The sequence below is a fragment of the Ursus americanus genome, chromosome 32 (assembly GCF_024610735.1).
Source record: "Ursus americanus isolate L20-20 chromosome 32, mUrsAme1.1.p, whole genome shotgun sequence".
Lineage (NCBI taxonomy): Eukaryota > Metazoa > Chordata > Mammalia > Carnivora > Ursidae > Ursus > Ursus americanus.
In genome coordinates, this window is record NC_142158.1 from 32,616,506 (window position 1) to 32,636,468 (window position 19,963).

Below are 19,963 nucleotides of genomic sequence, written 5' to 3' on the forward strand. Positions count from 1 at the left end.
CCTGAACTGTTTCTATGAAATTTATTAACTCGATGAGAAGTGTGGAGAAGTGTGGTTTCAGGCTTGATTCAACAACTCAACAGTCATCAAGGACCCCAGGCTCGTTCTACCATTTTTGCTCCACCATCTTCAGAGTGCTGGTTTTTATCCTTGGGTTTGGTGCCTCATGGTCACAAGATGGCTACCGCTATACCAGGTATCACAGCCTCATGTAATCAGGCCCATGGACGGGAAGCAGGGCGAAGGACAGAGTGGTGAGGTAGGATTATCCTCCTGAGTTTCCTTCTTTCAATGGGGAGGAAAAACTTTCCCAAAAGCCCCTCACAGAATTCCTCTTATATCTGATTGGTCAGAACTGGCTCACATGGACCAACTCTAGCTGCAAGGGAGGCTAAGAAATGAGTGCCTCAGTTTTCTAAGCTCTATAGTGGGAGAGGGGCAAAAAAGAAGGGAATGACTGTGGCATTAGTAACCAACACTGTCTACCACAGTGACTAAGTGGGTGAATGAACCAACGAAGGAACAAATACTATGTGATAAAAATACAACTGTATGCTCTCCAGCCCTGGAAGTTGGGAGAACTCCCAGGGTCAGGATCCAGGAAGGCAGAGGCAGACAATGAAGGGAAGGGGATGGCCATTCTCCTGGGGTTTAGAGGCTAGGAGATGAGAATTGCTAGGGTCAGAGTAGGTGGTGAGGGAGGATGGGTCCAGGATGGAGAGGGTACCTCGAAGCAGGATGGCGGTGACTGACAGGGCAATAGCAGAGAAAAAGAAATCCACTTCGGTCTGCAGAGGATATGAGTTGTGGAAAAGGGCACAGGGTTCAGTCAAGCTTAAGAATCTAGACAGGGCCCGTGGGGACAGGCAAGGGTGCTGGGTCCCGCTTGTAGGCAGTGGCCCTCAGATTAAATGTGCATTACAGGACGGCATCCTTGGCTAAACCAGAGGTACAACCAAAAACCGATTTTTGGCTATTAGTGATGGTGCTTTATGACCCATCCTTTACCCTAATAGCACGTAAAACACAGAACATTGAAAGTTGGAGTTTAAGGGCCCTAAGGAAATCATTCAATCCAAACTCCTTCCATTTTACAGATGAGAAGCTCCAAGCCCATACACGGGAACAAAAGAAAGTTCATGGCAGAATCTGGACCTGAACTCAGACTTGGGGACCCCAGTGTCTGCCCTTCCCAAGGGACATTACGCTATTTCCCATGATAGAGCCAGGCCTCCAAGGAGTGACTCAAGGGAGATAGCCTGGAGTTCCATAGCCCATTCTGGAATGCTGGGGGTATAGAACAGAGCCCCGACCCCCACCTCCATTCTGCCACAGCCTTCCCCACCACAGTCACACAGGATGCAGGGGGTTGGGTGGGAATGACAGCCAGTGGGGAATGACCTGCCTGCAAGGTGCAGAGTTCCTGGTCACTGGCACCCTTCAAGCAGGCTGAGGGATATTGTAGGGAGGACTCTGGCTGGCCATTGGAGAGGGTGGCCAGAGGTTCCATTCAATGTCGAAACCCTTGGTAACATCTCTAGGCTGATTCAGTTCTTACTAGCCAGAAGGGGCTGGGCCCTGCCCAGGTCTGAAGGTAACAGACACCTCTTCCAGCCCTAGAGGCTGTTACCATGATGACAGGTCGGTGAGAGAGAGGCAAGAAGACAGATGTATGGAGGCCTCTAAAGGTGTGGCCCCATGCCAAGCAGGCCCTGGGGGCGGGGGTGGGGGTGGCAGTCAAAGCCAGCAGAGGAGGGGCCACCAATTCCTCAGAGCCAGGCCTGCTCACCAGAGGTTGGGGATCTGAACTGAGCGAAGAGACCTGGGCTCCCAACCCCCACCACACCATCCCTGTTCCACGGGCCGGAAGTCACTAGAATGTGGCACACACCTCCTGCCAGAGTCCCCAGGGGAATAGCATGCAGAAACCATTCTGCTCTTCAAATTTTATGCAAAGGGCCTCAAATTCCCATCGTAGAGGGAGAGGAAATGGGGATTTTCCTTCCCCTCTGCACCTCATCTCGTCCCCATCTCTGGACCCAGGGTAAGGGAGCAAAGGGACATCTCTGAGACCCCACCTCCCACTGCCTCTACTCTTCACTCCAGGAGAGGATATGTGGGGCTGGCCAGTGACCTTCTGGGAACCTTCTGGATTTACTGAGCTGCACCCCACCCCCGAACCTGGGCCAGAGTGAACAGGACTTTTCTGATGCCTCTGGGGGCCATGGAGGGCAGGACTCTCCTGCCCATCCTAGTAGCTGCCACCCCCCACCATCCAGGTCATCTGCCCTGCAGACTGAGGTTCTCTCCTCCTCCGTGTTTGGCTCAGCTTCCGGGGATCCTGACATCCACCCTACGCTGCCAAGAAGCCTCCCCCCGCCCCCGCCCTGCAGTCCCGCCCATCTCCAGGCCAGCGCTGCTGAGCGCTCAGCAGGCTGCCCTCCCCAGGCGCGGAGCCAGGCGCTCCCTCCCCCGCCTAGCCTCAGCCGCTGCCTCCCGCCCCCCCCCTCCCGCTGCTGTCCCTCTCTGTGCCCCCGCCCCCCGCCAGGCGCCTGGCCAGGACTCCTGGGACTCCGGGCTGGGCTCGTTCCTGCCACCTGCCCCCCTCATGCTGGGGGTGGGGCCCTGCTCAGGGACTGGGTGTGGAGGGGACGCAGATTGACGGGCTTTCGCCCAGGCCTGAGTGGGGGGTGTGGGGGGACAGTGCTGGGAAGGAAGACAGAGACAGACAGGTGCTCAGGCCCACAAACAGAAACAGGGCTATGTCACTGAGGTGTCCATTTCTTTTGTGGGGGCCCCCTTTCTCTGCATTGCTTACAAACACCCCACCCTCTCATTTCATTGAATCCTGGAGCTGGAAGAACCTTCAAGTTCAAACCTCCCACCCCTCCCTCATTCTACAGGGGCTGAGGCCCAGATGGGGCTGCTTATTCGAGGCCACAAGCCAGATTTTGGGTCCAGGCGTTCCTGCCTCTCCTTAGGGGGCTCTTTCCACCAGGCTCCATCTCTGTGTCTTTCCACTTCTCTTCAGCTCCTCTCTCTGCCTCTCACCAGTGGAAGCAAGACCCCTTCTCTGACCCTGGTCTTGAGGCAGAGATCAGCAGAGGCCTGGATACATTTAGTCAAGAGTCTGAGTTTCCAAGGGGGTTTTCTGCCTGGTGGGGGCGTTGGGGTGGGGAGTGGCAGTGTAGAGGAGTCTGAAAGGGGCCCAACCAGAGATCTTGCTCCCTCCCCTCCAGGCCTTCCTGGCTGCAGAAGACAGCCCTCCTGCTTCCCACTGGGTTTAGCTGCACACTCACCTTAGCTGGAGTGAGGCCTCATTAAAATCATGAGAGGGAGGGTGACAGCAGCACTGCGTAGGGGTGCCAATGACACAGGTGTCCCAAAGACAGCACACACAAACACACATATACGCAAGCCCCCACGCCCGGGACAGCCGTCCCTCACATGTGCACCAGGGTCAGGTGTCAGGCATATTTCAAACACTAGTATTTGTGGCTGGGTAGTGTTATTCTCCCTGGGATTTCTCTTTATTCACAATTTGGCTTAACAGCCCCACCTCCTCATCCTTGGTCAACGCAAACCAGTTCTTCTCCTTCTCCTCCCAACTGTCCAAGTGTTTTTATTTGACTAAAACCTCAGGCAAAGATTTCACAGCCTAGGTTCAAAGCCCTTTCCCCATCTCTGTGATGTATGGTCATAAAAATAAGGCTAAGAACAGAAAATGATCTTTATTTCTAATCTGTAGTCCTTGATGACTTCTGGCCTTTCTTTTCTCAAGAAACTATTTTTTCCTGGTTATTAAAAATAATACATATTCATGTAAAAATATTCAGACAATACAAAAAAGTCTAAAAATGTGAGTCAGGAACATCTGCAATTTCATCACGGAGGTAACTACAGATAATCCAGTGACTATTCTTCTAGGCTTGAATGCACATGCTTATACACACAGATATTTTTGTATAAAGAAATGAAATAGTACTAGGCATACTTTTTTCTTATCTGCCCTTCTGTCTCCGCAATATATTATGGACATCTCTAAATGGCAGCAGAGACACCCACTGTGTGGACATCTGGCACTCTCGGCCTCTCTGACTCAGGTTTCACTCTACTTCTCACTGCCTCTCAGAGGAGAGTTGATTGGTGGATGGCTCTTGGGGGGATGGGAGCCCCCCTGAGAGCAGGACGCTACTTAGGGCAGTGTGTGGAGATGGAATGAGGCCTTGCAAAGTGCTGAGTCCACTCAGCTGAGCTTTGGCTGGTCTCACGGGGCCTGAGGGAAATGGAAGGCTCAAAACATTTTTAAAGACCAAAACTGCTAAAGAGACAGCGTGATGGATTCAGTGGTAGATTTGCATTTGGGGGACTTGCCAAGTTGACCTCAGAGCAGGGAGACGTGCTGGGTGCTGACAGGGCCGCATGCTCAGGAAAGATGAATTTAGGAGCAGGGGGTTTGGGAAGCAGCATGGAGAGATGCTTCCACTCGGGGTTGGGGTGAGTTCAAGGAGAAGAGTTTCGACTTTTTTCTTGGATTTATTTATACCCAACCTCTTTCTAAAAAGGTGTTATAGTAGCTTTCCACAAAGGACATATGCAAAAAGGTCAGCAGCTAGAAATAGAAAATCAGGACCAGGAACGACTTCCATCTGAAGTGGAGGGCTGCACAGAAAAGGGCCCAGTTTCCCCCAGCCCCTGGGGATGAGCTGGCAAGAAAAGCAGAATGACCCCAAAGGGGAGGAAGAAGAGTTGGGATCTGGTTGACGTAAATGGACACAGTCTAGATTTGTCTCCAGGCTCTTCCCCTTCCTAATTTTATGAGCTCAGGTAACCACAGCACCTTTCTGAGCCTCAGCTTCCTCATCTATAAATATGAGAATAAAAATGTCTGCATGATCATAAGTTTAATACGAGACACTGTTCCTGTAAGTTACCTGACCTATCTGTATATCTTACACTGGGACTTGTCTTTGGATGGGGTCACTTTCATGGTGTACACACTGCACAACTGTGCCTCTGCTAACAGATGGTCATTACAGGAGGGATGAAAGAGGGGGAGAACAAAGGAGGTGCATGTATGGTGCCTCCCAGCTACTGCCCCTCCAAAGTGGGCCCACTCACAGCCTTTCTAGAAGCAGCAGGCCACAGCAGCCATGTTTTATATGCATGACCCCTTCTTGCTACCCAGCTGATTGGATCAGAGTGATACCTGACCCAAGGGTGGCCAGTCAACAGATTGCCCAATGATGCGTGTATGATTAGGCACAAAATGGCAGGCCAGTCCAATCAGCCCTTTCTCTAGAGAGGCTGAGTCACTGAACGGGAGTGAATAGGAGCTGCCATTGGAAGGTCGTGAGGGAGAGTTGGAGCCAGGAAAGGAGCAGACACCGTTAAGTCAGGAGAGGAACCGTGTGGGCAAAGAGAGACCTAAAAAAGGGAAAGTGGTTGAATCACTCCAGGGTGCTGTTGTAGCAAGCTATCCCCAACCTCAGGGGCTTTAAATAATAATTATTTTATTATATCCCTTGATTTTGTGAATAAGGAATTTGGGCAAATCTTGTCTGGGCGATTCTTCTGATCCATGTGGCATTTGGCAAAGGTATTCAGCCAGTGAATGGGCTGATCTGGACGGTCCAAGGCAGCTCTATTCCCGTATTTGGTGCTTTGCGGGGAGGGGGGACTGGTTGGAAGTCTGAACGCATCTGGGACAGTCCACTGGAGCCCTTCACCTGGCCTCTCCAGCATGGCGGTCTCAGGGGAGTTGGACATCCTACACAGTAGTTCAGGGCTCCCAGAAAGAAAGTCCCAAGGGGCCTTAGCTGAAGCTTCAAGGCATCTCCAACTCAGAATGTCATATACTACTGGCCAATAAGTCACTAAGACTATCCAGATCAGGGAGAAGGGAATTAGACTTCTCCGCTACAGGTAGGATAACAAAGGATTTGTGGCCATTGTTACAGGGGAGAGGCCATATACTCCTAGAGCTGCCTTAAATCCAGAATGCCATCTGGTTCAAGAATCCCATCCTTACACATCCTGTTTGGGTTTCTGAGAGTGGCTGTCCCCCTCACTATGTATATCCTTGCAATAATGTTCCCGTACTTGAGCGAGTGAGCTTGAGTGGGTCTCTCTTCCTTGTACACAATGAGCCAACCTTAAGAAGTGATGGTCCTTAGCTCTTGGAAGAAGAATCCCAAGTGTGGCAGAAAAAAGTTACCCAAGGTGTGAGCGGATTAAGTTGGGGTAGGGAACCCCTAGTCTTTTCACCTTTCGGAGCCTCAGTTTATCCATCGGGAGCATGGAAATGAAACTATCAGCTCTACCTACCTGAGTCATTGTAACCAAGTAATGTGAGACTCTTCCTGTCATTTGTTTGATCTCACCCTAGTTCGTATCATGACACCCATGCCCTTGGTTTGGGGTCACTGCACAAAAGTGCACAGGAGAGTGAATTTTCCTCATTACTGCCAGCCCCCATGATCTTGGCAAGCTGTTTCTCCTAAGGAAAACAGTAGTAGATGGTTGAAATAAGTGACCTTTAAGGGCCTTGTAGCTCTGAAGTTCTAGGATTCTGGGAGGATCTGGGAAAAAGGAAAATGTTGGTACAAAATCATTTGGGGACACGAGGGCAGCTCATTGGTGGTGAATGATGTAGGCAGCCCCAGTTGGAGTGCATAGTGGGCTTTATGGGAACCCAGAGCCTGTGAGGGGAGTAGGGGAGTGGGGGGGGATGGGGTGTTAGGGAGCTGAGAAGGGAAAGGCCAAGTTGGTATAGTGGTTGACCAACTGTATTCCTCCTTCGTCCTTCCCCCCCTTCCTTGAGCCTTCCATGGTTTTTCATCCCTCTGGGCCTTTGTATGTTCTGTTTCCTCTGCTTGGAAGACTCCCTCTGCCCTGGTAAGTTAACCCAAATCATTCTTTAGGTCTTCCCTAAATGCCTCTTCTTTCAACGATTCAGTAGTTGCGTATAACACCCAGTGTTCATCACAACACGTGCCCACCTTAATACCCATCACCCAGCTCCCCCACCCCCCACCCCCTCCCCTCTGAAACCTTCAGTTTGTTTCCCAGAGTCCATAGTCTGTCATAGTTTGTCTCCCTCTCTGATTTCCCCCTTCAGTTTTCCCTTCCTTCCCCTACGTTCCTCCATGCTATTCCTTATGTTCCACATATGAGTGAAATCATATGATAATTGCCTTTCTCTGCTTGACTTATTTCACTTAGCATAATCCCCTCCAGTTCCATCCATGTCGACGCAAATGATGGGTATTCATCCTTTCTGATGGCTGAGTAATAGTCCATTGTATATATGAACCACATCCTCTTTATCCATTCATCTGTTGAAGAGCATTTCAGCTCCTTTCACAGTCTGGCTATTGTGGACATTGCTGCTATGAATATTGGGGTACAGGTGCCCCTTCTTTTCACTACATCTGTATCTTTGGGGTAAATACCTAATAGCACAATTGCTGGGTTGTAAGGTAGCTCTCTATTTTTAACTTTTTGAGGAACCTCCATACTGTTGTCCGGAGTGGCTGTACCAGCTTGCATTCCCACCAACAGTGTAAGAGGGTTCCCCTTTCTCCACATCCTCGCCAACATTTGTTATTTTCTGCCTTGTTAATTTTTGCCATTCTAACTGGTATAAGGTGCTATCTCAATGTGGTTTTGATTTGAATTTCCCTGATGGCTAATTTGTTGAACTTTTTTTCATGTGTCTGTTGGCCATTTTTATGTCTTCTTTGGAGAAGCGTCTGTTCATGTCATCTGCCCATTTTTTGACTTGATTATTTGTTTTTTGGATGTTGAGTTTGAGAAGTTCTTTATAGATCCTGGATACCAACCCTTTATCTGGAATGTCATTTGCAAATATCTTCTCCCAGTCCGTGGGTTGCCTCTTAGTTTTGTTGACTGCTTCCTTTGCTGTGCAGAAGCTTTTTATCTTGACAAAGTCCCAAAGTTCATTTTTGCTTTTGTTTCCCTTGCCTTTGGAGACGTGTCTTGAAAGACACTGCTGTGGCCGATGTCGAAGAGATTACTGCCTATGTTCTCCTCTAGGATTTTGATGGATTCCTGTCTCACGTTGAGGTCTTTCATCCTAAATGCTTCTTCTTCAGAGAAGTTGTCCCTGAATCTCTAACCCAAATAAAAACCTCTTCTTATAGCCCTAATTGTATTCATAATGATGTGTTTCCTGGTATAATTATGAGCTTAGTATCCATCTCCCCAACTAAAGCAGGAGCTTCCACGAAAGGTGGTATTTGGCTAGTATTTCTTGAAGGAACAAATAAATGAGGACACTGGGTTCATTGGGTTGGAGACCAGATGCAAGTCCCCACTGTCCGGGGGGACAGAGCAGGACCCGTGATAGCAGGTGCCAAAGAGAAGGGCTTTCCCTAGAGGTCTGAAAAGACCCCCTAGCTGCTCACCCGTGCCCCCTCCTGGCCCACCTGCCACCCACACACACAGCCGGACCCGGAGCACTAGAACACTGCAGCTTTATTGATTGAAACAACCGCGTCCGCAACTAGAGGTTACATTTGGGAGGTTTAGGGGTGAAAGAGGGACAAAGTGGGAACAGAGGCTGGGGTGGAGACAGAGAGCAAGGCAAAGGGGTGAGGATGGGGTCGTGTGACTAAAACAACCCCAATACCTTTCACCCGTGAATGAGGGTCTCCTGTTGTGCTTTTACCTTGGTGGTGGGGTGGGCCTGGGCATGGAGGGGTTGGCTTTTTTCTCAAGTCTGGGAGGCCTCAGGGCTGGAGCAGTCCCCTCTTTCCCTGCCCCTTCTCCTGGGTTGGGGATAAAGGCCTTGGTGAGCTGGCCACCTGCGTCAGGAAGGATGCTTAGAGACCACCGGGACAGAGGGGCCAGCAGAGTTGAGCTGAGATGGTGATTATGGGGGTGGCTGGGAGGGGGTGGGGAGGTACCAGGAGGAAGGGCACTCCAAGTGGGGCCCCTGGGAAATGAATGCAGGTGACACAAGGGAGGGGAGATGGTGGGCCAGTGCCATGTCTCTGACCTCAGCTTTCTCACCTGTACCGTGGGGGCACTGGGTTAGATGGTCTCTAAGGTCCCTTCCAGCTCTCAGGGTCAAGGGCTCCCTAGGAAGGAGTGGTCCTTCTGACCCTGCACACACCCTCACACATATACACACATACATGTCCTTACACACACACACACACACACCCCTCACACACAAACATATTCACATCCCCACACACACGCATACCTTTACCCTCACACCTTCACCCTCACAGACACACTCTCACACTCAGCACTGATTCAACAGAGAGGGTCGTGCTATCTCATCTTTGGAAGTGGGGAGGGCTCCCCAGAGCCCAGAACCCCACAGGAACCCTCCAGAGCAGGTCCATCCACCCTCTTCCTGGGGACTGACCTTGGAAGTACTGCCCAGCCCTCTGAAGAGGAAAACACAAGACTTTGTACCCTCTCACCCTAGCCCTCTTGGTCCTTAGGGGGAAGCCTACAGGACAAGATGCCAAGACACACCGACCTTCAATGCAAGCCCAGGCTCACGTAAAGACAGAGGGCCAGAGAGGTGAAACAGTCCCCTCTATCTGGGAGCCTGGGCAGTAGCTAAAGCCAGTGTGGGCAGCGGGAGGCAGAGTCCATGTGGCACCCAGGCCCAGTCTAGGGTGGGAGGAGCGGTGGCCTGGGATGAGGGGCCAGAATTTGGGACAGGAAGACAGTACCACTCCTAGAGCAGGTGCCCAGGAACATCTGCAACATCTGTACCAGCGCCCAGAGACAGGACAGCTTGACCAAGCTCCGTGCTGCTGCCAGACAGGAGGCAGTGGCCAGAGGTGTGACCGCCCTGGGGTTGTAGCACCTGGCTTCCAAGGCTGGCTCCACCCCAACGGGCTGTGTGACCTTGGGCCAATCCGCCCCCCCGCACCTTTCTCATTTACACAAGGAGGGGTTTGGACCTCTGAGGCCCTTTCCAGCAGTGAGAGCCTGAGCCAGGGGCTTCCACTAAACACAGGGAGGAAGGAGAATGAACGGGAAAGAGGCGGCAGGGTATCCCCGAGAATGCAAGGTGGGAGAAGCATCCCGGGAGGTGGGGGCGCGGTCTGTAGGCTTAGCTGGGCACCCTGGGTGGCTGCCTGTGGTCCCAGGGGCAGCGCAGCCCAGCTGAGACTCCCTCCCTTCTACCTATACAGCACCTGGCCCCAGCGGTCTCCTCGAGACATCAATCGGGGGGCAACTGGGGTGAACAAACCCCAACACCTTGAGAGCTGACCCTGGACTCCCTGTTTTAAGGCCACAAAATGCCTCAGCCACCCTGACCCAGAGGGCGAGACTGCCATGGGGGAGAGGCGCTGGATCCAGCCAGCCTGCTCTCCCCTGGGCTGGGGGTCTTTAGGGGCCACCTACCAGCACACAGACACTCATAGCCATGGCACAGGTGACACTGACACAGAGGTGCTGCCTCACAGGCAGACGCAGACACATGAACACTGGGATGCAAAAATACACCCCTTCCTTGCAGCCCCCATCCTCCCCCACACAGACCGGCACACCCTAGGCACTCCCATGACACACTGTTAGTGCTAGTACGCACGGACACCCATACTCCCTGCAGACCTGCCTGTACACACACACACACACACACACACACACACACAGGCACCAACCTCGCTCATCCACACACGAGGACCAAGGACCTCGGTGCCCCAAGGAGGAGGTGCCCGGTGCCATTCCTCTCCCGATCTCCATACCCACCCCAGCAAGGGCGCAGAGCAAGCCCCTGGCAGCTGATAGGCCAGTGGCTCACATTCCTGGGTTCTTCGAGGAGCTTTTAAACATTTCTGACGCCAAGCTGCACAGCAGTCCAATTAAATCAGAACCTCTGGGGTAGGACCCAAGCGTCCGTGCTTTCTAAAAGACCCTCTGGTGGTTCTAGTCTGCAGTGAGGGCTGGGAACCATGGATTTCTAGAATCCATTCCACTGGGCAAAGCCTGCTGTGATTTCCCTAACAGGCCCACTTGTGCTGGGCATGAGGTTGGGATGGGCTAGGGGAGAAGGTTGGAAGGCGCAGAGGAGGAGCTCACAGTCTAGTTGGGGGCCACAGACCCTGCACAGATGGGACAATTAAGGAACAATACTCAGCAGACGTGATGGAAGTGTGTTCTGGGAACCTGGAGCCACTCATTTTGGAGAGAGGCCTTGGCGGGGCCGACAAGGCAGCCAGGCTGGTCAGGGATCCAAAGGCCCTGCTCCAGGCCCGGCCCCGCCACCCACCAGCTGTCGGTGGTGATGATAGCACAGGCCTGGCGGAGCCGTGAGATGCGCAGCCTTTGCGCCGGTTCCCCACCTGCCTCTTGGCGCCGCCCTGCTCGCCCTTCTTGGCAGCTGTCCCCTCCCAATGCTCCAGGCAAAGCCCTGTAATGCAGCCCACCACAGGTGCTTGCGTTTCAATGGGGTCATCTGTAAGCTCTTTGTCATCCGTAGGGGATGAAAGGTAGAAATTCAGGCGGTGGCCGGCAGCTTGAGGCTACAGAACAGGGTTCCAAGTGGCACCCCACACACATTCTTGTCACTCGTGATGGGGTGGGGGGGGCACGTGTGTCGACATCCACAGGCACACACTGAGACGGGGGTTAGACCCGGCCTTACAGACAGATATGTGTACATGCAGACTCACATTTGAACACACTGCGCCCAGAGATGTACCCACAACGTTACACACACACACACACACACACACACACACACACACACACACACACGGCCACATGCACACATGCATGAAGACTCACCCTAGAAGGGGCTGGGCCTCCTCTCTCCCATGCAGGGCGGGGTGATGTTGAGAAGGAGAGGGCTAGATTCCACCATGCCCACCTAGGCTCCCAACCCAGAACCCGGGGACAGGGAGCCATTTCACAGTTCCGGGCATGAGCTCAGCTTGCAGGCGACACGGAGGCCAGCCACTGCCCCGCTCCCTGCCACAGCTCTGCAAACTCCTCCTTCGCCGACCCGGGGCAGGGAAGGGATCAGCCAACGAGACAGTGCTTTGCAGTGGAGGGGGAGCCGGGGCACCCCCTTTACACATACCCTCCTATCCAGGGCACTCCTTCATGCCAAGTATAGAAGAAATGAAGGCTCCACTCTACTCCCAAATGCCATGGGGGCACGAACTTGCAAAAACAGGCCTTCTCCTCTGCTCCTCTCAAAATCAATCTCACCCCAGAAAATGGCTGGCCACCACCACCCTCCACCCCACCCAGTGCCGCTCCTTCAAGATGTAGGGGGGTGCTGAGGTTAGGCTGCTGACTAGGGTGGAGACTGTGCTCTCAGGAATCCAGTTCCTTGCGGGTGGGGTGGGGTTAGATGGGGCAGGAGGGAAGGTGTCAGTCTTCAGACTGCCCAGGCCCAAGACCCTGTGCTGGGTCCCTTCAAAGGGGTACAGTGTGGGGAGGCTATGACGTCCAAGAACAGGCCAAGGGATCAAGGTGACCTGGGGCCTCCACCTTCCAGCCCTTGCCCTGAAAACAGAGGGCATGCAGGGGGTGCCTCGCCTCCCTCGCCAATGCCTGCAGAGGGACATTCGCAGAGCTCACACAGCACCCCCTGGCCTCCTCTGACCCCAGCCTCCCCCATCCCAGGCAGTCCCAGAGTCCAGCCAAGAGTGGGGCTCCCGAGTCGGCTCCCCTTCAGGCTCCCTTCTGGTAAAGCCACTGGGCTGAGTTAGGAACGAGGGAAGGTCAGAAACACACCACAGGTGCAGCCAGGACAAGGCTCGCATGGCGCCGAGGTCCCTGGGGTGGCGGACGCCATTTCGGCAAGTCCCTTGTCTCCGCAGAAAAGAAGGTGCTGGCAGGTCGGATAGAAACTTGTGCTTTAATATATCTCTGTGTGTGTTTGAGTGTGTGAGTGTGTGCGTGTGTGAGTGTGTGCGTGTGTCAAACGACCGTCTCCAGGGCCTCAGCGCCGGGCCTCTGTCCTTGTTCTCTGCTCGTCCTCGCAGCCAATGCAGGCCCCCTCCCCGGCAGGCCGGCCCTGCCCCTGGGCACCCCGGCTGGCGGGGGTCAGTCTTTGGTACGATGCGGACACTTTGGTGTGCCGGGGGCGGGGTTGGGGGGGCCACGCAGCTCTCATCATCTCTGCAATGCCAAGAGGAAGACGGCCATGGGCCCCCAGAGCTGTGGGTGGGGCTGGCGGGGGGCTCCACTGCCCGGCATCACCACCACTGCGACAGGAGAGACAAGGGACACAGGCCAGGGCTCCGGTCAGCTCAGCAGGGCCAGGGACGAGCAAGGTGCCCCCTCTCTCTGGGGGACCTAAAGGGGGACGCTGCCCTTACTGCACACAGACACACTCGGAAGCACAGGTGTGAGGTTGGGTGGTGTGGGAATTAACTGAGCCTGCCAGGGTCTGCAGATCACTCACACACGGAGCAGTTCACCTGACCTCCGTGGGCCTCAGTTTCCTTGTCTATAAAATGAGTCTAACAGTCAGTGCCGCCCCAGGGAGCTGTTGTCCTCACGACATGAGATCGTGCATGTGCAGTTTTGCACCCTGTCTGGTTCATGGTAATCACTCAGTGAATTCCAGCTGGTACGACTGCAAACACCTGGCCCTGGGGAGTGCGGCACACGTTCACATCTGGACATCCCCCCCCCCCCCCCGCCAGACATACCCAGACTTAGGCAGGGGAGGCATTTTGGTACTGTGATAACTCAGTAAGCTCATGGGAGGTCACAGTTTAGTCTTCTCATTGCCCTACAAATGCCCCATAACCTGAGCCAGGGTGGGGCCCATGGTGGGGCCCACACACCCCAGCACCTGTTCACGTAGTCACTGACACATGCATCCCATCACCCTGTCACTCTGAACCCCCAGACACAGACTCCTTCCCCTGACACAGACATTACCCAGTCACTCTGAACCCCCTGACACAGACAGGCGCCTACCCACACAGCCCCCCCAGATTCCTCTCCTCCCTCCCTCCCCCCCATCTTGCACCTTTATTGGGATCCATCTGCTTCCGGGGACACTCTCCCTTCTTCAGTGTGACGTCATCTATGGCAATATCCCCCAGGTAGCCAGAGCCTCGAACCCCCTCAAAAATAATCTGGGGTGGGGTCAGAGAACAGGGATTAGGGGGTTCTGCTGGAGAGAGGCCCCAACCCCTTCCACTCAGTCCACTTGGAAGCCCCCATACCCCCACCTGAGTTTCTCCCCAGCTCCCAGGAGGGAGCCCTGAGTCTTCCAAAGTGCTCCCTGGCCAGAGCGCCGCCTGAGGGCTGGGAGAGCCTGTGAGGAGCCCCTGCACCCACTGGACTCACCTGGAAGGGCCCGCTGGGGTTGATGGGCACATGTGCCTGCTGCCACACATTGCCCTTATTGCCACTGAGGGACCAGGCGTGCGTGTCCAGGGGCCCTTTGTTCCGGGACCGCACCAGGAGGTTGAGGGAGCCTGTGGTGGGGATGAAGAGAGCGGGGCAGTGAGGGTGTGGACAAGGGCGCCCTTACCCTCCACATCCCCCAGACTCTGCTCCCCCGCCACTGCCCACAGCACCAGCCCAGACTGGTTCACAGTCCCGTTATCTGGGGGCAGGGGTGTGCTCGACAGGGACAGAGAGGACAGCAGCGGGGCTTCAATTCATCAGGACGCCTTGCAAATTTTCTTTCATTCCTTCCTTTCCTTTCTAATGAGCTAATTCCCCCCAACGTGCGCGCACATGCACACACACACACACACACACACACACACACACACACACACACCATCCTTCTTCCTCCAAACAGCCGAGTTGTCCCAGGGAGTGGGGCCTATGACTGAGCCCAGAGCACGGTTCCCAAAGCACACAGCGCATACCCCTGGCCTGGGATGGTTTTTCTGCAGGCAGAGGAATGGACTTTAAAAATGTTGATACGTCAATGTACGTTTTGAGAAATGAATAAAGCGAGTCCTTCAAACTCACGATTTCTCTAATACTGACACTTGCAACAAAGCTAAGAAAAAGAGAGGGAGCTGCTTTAAAGAGCCATGTTGGTATTTGCGCTACGTAGCCACGGTAAGAACAGTGGATGTGAACCTCTGAGGGCATTTGCCTGTGGGCGCTGAGCTTACGTGCCCACGGCCACAGGGGCCTGGAATTCTGGAGGTGCTGGGGGCCCTGGAAAAGAGGGGATCGTGGCTTGGCAAAGAGCACCCAGGCAATATCGTGCCTCTTCCTGGCTCTTCAAGCCCACCTCGAGCCCCCAGTGATGTGAAGGACCTGGCTCAGAGGGAAGGGAAATCAATCTTAGCGCCCGGTGGCTGGCATTTCCATGGCACTACCCAGAGACAAAGCCACACCATCTGTGACACCAGATAGACAGACCCCCGGTGGGAGGGAGGCACCAAATGTTACCTGCCTGAGATGAAAGGAGTTGGCCAGAAAGACACGAGGTCTGGGGACAGCTGGTGCCCAGAGCTGCCAGGTGGGCTAGGAGGGGAGGGAAGAGGAGGGAACAGGACCACAAGAAACACCCCCTTCACCAGCAGCAGAGTTAGGCCTGGGTGGGCACCCTCGCCAGCAGATGGGCTCATCAGAGGGCCGCAGCCAGCTCCCAGGGCACGGGGAGGTGCCACACAGGCTTGAACGGGCCCAAGCCTCAGTACCTTTCAGGCTCCTCACCAGCCCCGAAGAGACCCTTCTCTCTTCCCCCTCTTGGAGCTCTCCTCCCCACCCCCCGTTCCTATCCTCCTCAATTCCCACATCCTTTCTGCCTCCTCCACTACCCTGTCCCAAGGCCACTAATGGGGGACCCCCTCCTTTTCACTGTTTAAACAAGAATTGCATTTCTGCCCCCTTCCCTGAGTCCCGCATCAGCTCTAGGATCTCCCTTGCTCGGGGGCTTCCTGACAGTCTTTCACAGGGGTCACCCAGGGCCCAAGACCTGCAAGCTCCCTTAAGGGTGGGCCTGCTCACTACTTTCTTCCCTACCTGCCTTGCCACCTGCAAAGCCAGAGTGAACTCCATGCCGGAGCCTGGACAGACGGACTCCAGCTTTCCAGCCTCTAGGCTTTTGCTCAGGCTTTTCCCATTGCTAGAGACTCTGTCCCCTACCACATTGCCCTGGACAAATCCTTCCTGTGATTCAAAGCCTCTCTGAAATGTCATCTCCCCCAAGAAGTCTTCCTAGGCTTAAGCTGGGAGTCCTCTGTGCTTCCTGTGAACCCTGAGTCCTTCCACTGTAGCCCTCCAGGCCCAGGCCGCCCTCTGCTCCGTGGTGTAACAGTGGGCTTCACATCTCCTCCTCCCCATTTGACTCTTTGAGGGAAGGTCTGCAGCAGACTGCTATTGGTTCTCCATAATTAAACGCTGAAAGAAGCCCTAACTGTTCACGATGGTCCTCACAACGGAAAAGGGACTTTCAGAGAACCTCATGGTTAGAAGTTACTTTGGAGTTCATCAACCTTAGGCCTCCCTATCATTCATCCATTCAACTAATTGAGCCCTACTATGTGCCAGGCCCTGTTCTAGACACGAGAGATACGTCAGGGAATAAGGCAAAGACCCCTGCCCTCCTGGAGCTTACCTTCTATTGGTGATAAGCATTATAAAGCTAATAATGCAAGGAAAGGAATAAAGAGGTATTGAGGTGGGGCTGTCAGGCGGGGTTCTCTCTGAGGAGACCTGCATGAGGGGAGGGGAAGAATGTTCCAGGCCAGGGAACATCATGAGCAAAGTCCTCTTTGTCAGGAAACCGCCTCAGGTATTTCAAGAAAAGCAAGGAGACCAGTGTGCTGGTGAGCTGCCTGGGAACCAAGGGGAAAGCGGCAGAAAATGAGGTCACAGAAGGAGGCAGGGGCCACATCAGATACTGGAGGCCTAGAGGAGATGGTGATGAAGGGGCCAGAGCAGGGGAGTAACGTGATGTGGGACAGGGGGCCCCTCCACAGCATCCCTGCTGGAAAGCCTTCCTATCCAGACCTGATGCTTACAGGGTCTCCCTGGGTCATATTCAAATCTGCCTCTGGCTTCCATATGCATAAAGTGATCCTGGAAACCTGTCCCCAAATCTAGCGCAGGGATTGCCTTTGGGGAAGGGCTCTAGGTAGCAGGAGGACTGGGATGGGAGGGGGACTCTCCTTATGCGCCCTTTGTACCTTTTGACCCGTGCAAAATACGTGACCTGTCCCGTAAAGAAGGAAACAAACGAATACATAAAAAATTTTTTAAAATTGTCACTTCCTCAGCAGCACCCTCCCTAGCCCACCCCCAGCGTCGGTCCCTGTTACTAGCTGTCTTGGCCCCTGTCCTGCCGTGGACACATGTCACCACGGCCACTCGGTCTTATCTGGTAGAATCTTTGGTTTGATGTCTGTCTCTCCCACTCGACCGTAGGAGCCAGGAGGATGGGGAACTGCTTGCCCTGTTCATCGCGGCACCGGCTGCCTGGCATGGAGCTGGAGCTTGGGAAGTGATGGCTGAATGATGAGTGCCTTGATTAACATGACTTCCCAGAAGGGCAAATGCACCCCACACTTAGGAAGGAAGCAGGACTCTCACTGCTCACAAAGCGGCAGCCTCCCAACCCTGTGTTTAGGGCGCAGCGGAGTCAGACAACTTGGGCTGCTGTGTGATCTCGGGGAAAACGCGGAACCTCTCTGATTTACCTGGTAACACCTCCCGCACCTGGTGCTTGTGAGAGATAATGAGGCTACAGATGCGGAGCTCCCAGGACATCGTGGGGCGCCTGATAGGCGCTCAATACAGGCACCCTCTTAACTGTCTTCGCCCTCTCCTCAAGGCCTCCTTCGTGGCCTGCTGGAGCCGTGCTCTTTGCAGACTCAGGAAGCCATCATTTCAAACCCTGGGACAAGCCGGCTCTGGCTTCCTCCCTTGCCCCGACTCCGGCCACACCCCCTCCAAGGATCTGTGGTTCAGCCAAGGTGGGAAGCCCAGGCCTCACAGGGGCCAGGGCCCAGCCTCCCGGGGACCCCCTCTCTCCTCCCCGCCCCAGCAACACTTGCGCAGACTGCCCGGTCCCCCGACTCACCGATGTGCTTCCCGTACATGTGGTAGAAAAAGGAGACGCAGTAGAACTTAGCGCTGGCGTTGTACAAGGGACTCACCAAGCGGGCTCGGTCCCCCAGCTCCCGGGGCCTCGACGTCTCGATGAACATGTAGTAGCCTGTTGGGGGGGAGATGCGCCAACTGCTCCTCCATAGCCCGCACAGGCCGCTTCCCATCTGACTCCTGCACCGCCTTAACTTCGTCGGACCCCCGGGACCCCACCCACCCCACCTCGTCCTCCGGAGCACCGCACAGCGCAGGAGTCCGGGCAGGAGTTCCAAGCTCTGCTGCACTTCTCGTCCTCTGGATCCCCATGAAGACAGACTTGTGTCTCCCCCTCAAATGAGGGCTCCCTGAGGACAGGACTGTGTCTGCCCTCACACTGGGGCTCCCTGAGGGCAGGGCTGTGTCTCCCCCCTCAGGCTGGGGCTCCCTGAGGGCAGGGCTGTGTCTCCCCCCTCAGGCTGGGGCTCCCTGAGGGCAGGACTGTGTCTCCCCCCTCAGACTGGGGATCCCTGAGGGCAGGGCTGTGTCTCCCCCTCAGACTGGGGCTCCCTGAGGGCAGGGCTGTGTCTCCCCCCTCAGACTGGGGCTCCCTGAGGGCAGGGCTGTGTCTCCCTCCTCAGACTGGGGCTCTCTGAGGGCAGGGCTGTGTCTCCCCGCACACTGGGGTTCCCTGAGGACAGAACTGTGTCTGCCTTCAGACTGGGGCTCCCTGAGGGCAGGGCTGTGTCTCCCCCTCAGACTGGGGCTCTCTGAGGGCAGGGCTGTGTCTCCCCCCTCAGACTGGGGCTCCCTGAGGGCAGGGCTGTGTCTCCCCGCACACTGGGGTTCCCTGAGGACAGAACTGTGTCTGCCTTCAGACTGGGGCTCCCTGAGGGCAGGGCTGTGTCTCCCCCTCAGACTGGGGCTCTCTGAGGGCAGGGCTGTGTCTCCCCCCTCAGACTGGGGCTCCCTGAGGGCAGGGCTGTGTCTCCCCCCTCAGGCTGGGGCTCCCTGAGGGCAGGGCTGTGTCTCCCCCCTCAGGCTGGGGCTCCCTGAGGGCAGGGCTGTGTCTCCCCCTCAGACTGGGGCTCCCTGAGGGCAGGGCTGTGTCTCCCCCCCTCAGACTGGGGCTCCCTGAGGGCAGGGCTGTGTCTCCCCCCTCAGACTGGGGCTCCCTGAGGGCAGGGCTGTATCTCCCCCCTCAGGCTGGGGCTCCCTGAGGGCAGGGCTCTGTCTCCACCCTCAGACTGGGGCTCCCTGAGGGCAGGGCTGTGTCTCCCCCTCAGACTGGGGCTCCCTGAGGGCAGGGCTGTGTCTCCCCCCTCAGACTGGGGCTCCCTGAGGGCAGGGCTGTGTCTCCCTCCTCAGACTGGGGCTCTCTGAGGGCAGGGCTGTGTCTCCCCACACACTGGGGTTCCCTGAGGACAGGACTGTGTCTGCCCTCAGACTGGGGCTCCCTGAGGGCAGGGCTGTGTCTCCCCTCTCAGGCTGGGGCTGTCTGAAGGCAGAGCTGTGTCTCCCCGCACACTGGGGTTCCCTGAGGCAGGACTGTGTCTCCCCCCTCAGACTGGTTTCCTGGCGGCAGGGCTATGTCTCCCCCCTTGGACTGGGATTCCCTGGTGCTAGACCCCTCCCTGAAGCTGTCCTTGCAGCAGGCCATGTCCTCACCCTCAGGGGTGCCACTGATGTCAGTGGGGGGACCGGTGTTGGGGGAGCGCTTGGGATTCTGGGTGAGGGCATTCTGCCGCGTCCAGTCAAAGTTGTCTGTCAGGTCCTGGGTGTAGCCACAGATCTTCTCATCTTCAAAGTGGCAGGTGTTGTCTGCATTGGGCCAAGAGTGGGGAGGAGACAAAGAGTCAGGCTCCTCAGGCCGCCTGGTCACGCTTCGCCCTCCCTGGCCACCCCGAGGCCCGTGCCGTGCATCCACGCCGTGGGCCTAGGA

At 55.4% G+C, this 19,963-nt stretch overlaps 1 protein-coding gene across 2 annotated transcripts in view; it reads right to left on the bottom strand.

The window, feature by feature from the left end:
- Window positions 1-8,481: 8,481 nt before the first annotated feature.
- Window positions 8,482-19,963, bottom strand: part of MDGA1 (MAM domain containing glycosylphosphatidylinositol anchor 1) — a 59,747-nt gene continuing 48,265 nt past the window's right edge. For both annotated transcript variants that reach the window (XM_087858208.1, XM_045786320.2), the window contains exons 13-17: window positions 19,690-19,842; window positions 18,020-18,154; window positions 14,314-14,444; window positions 13,991-14,099; window positions 8,482-13,214 (exon numbers count right to left, since the gene is read on the bottom strand). In XM_087858208.1, the coding sequence (XP_087714334.1) occupies window positions 13,123-13,214; window positions 13,991-14,099; window positions 14,314-14,444; window positions 18,020-18,154; window positions 19,690-19,842 (620 nt within the window). In that variant the 3' untranslated portion in view covers window positions 8,482-13,122. The remainder of the gene's footprint in view (window positions 13,215-13,990; window positions 14,100-14,313; window positions 14,445-18,019; window positions 18,155-19,689; window positions 19,843-19,963) is intronic.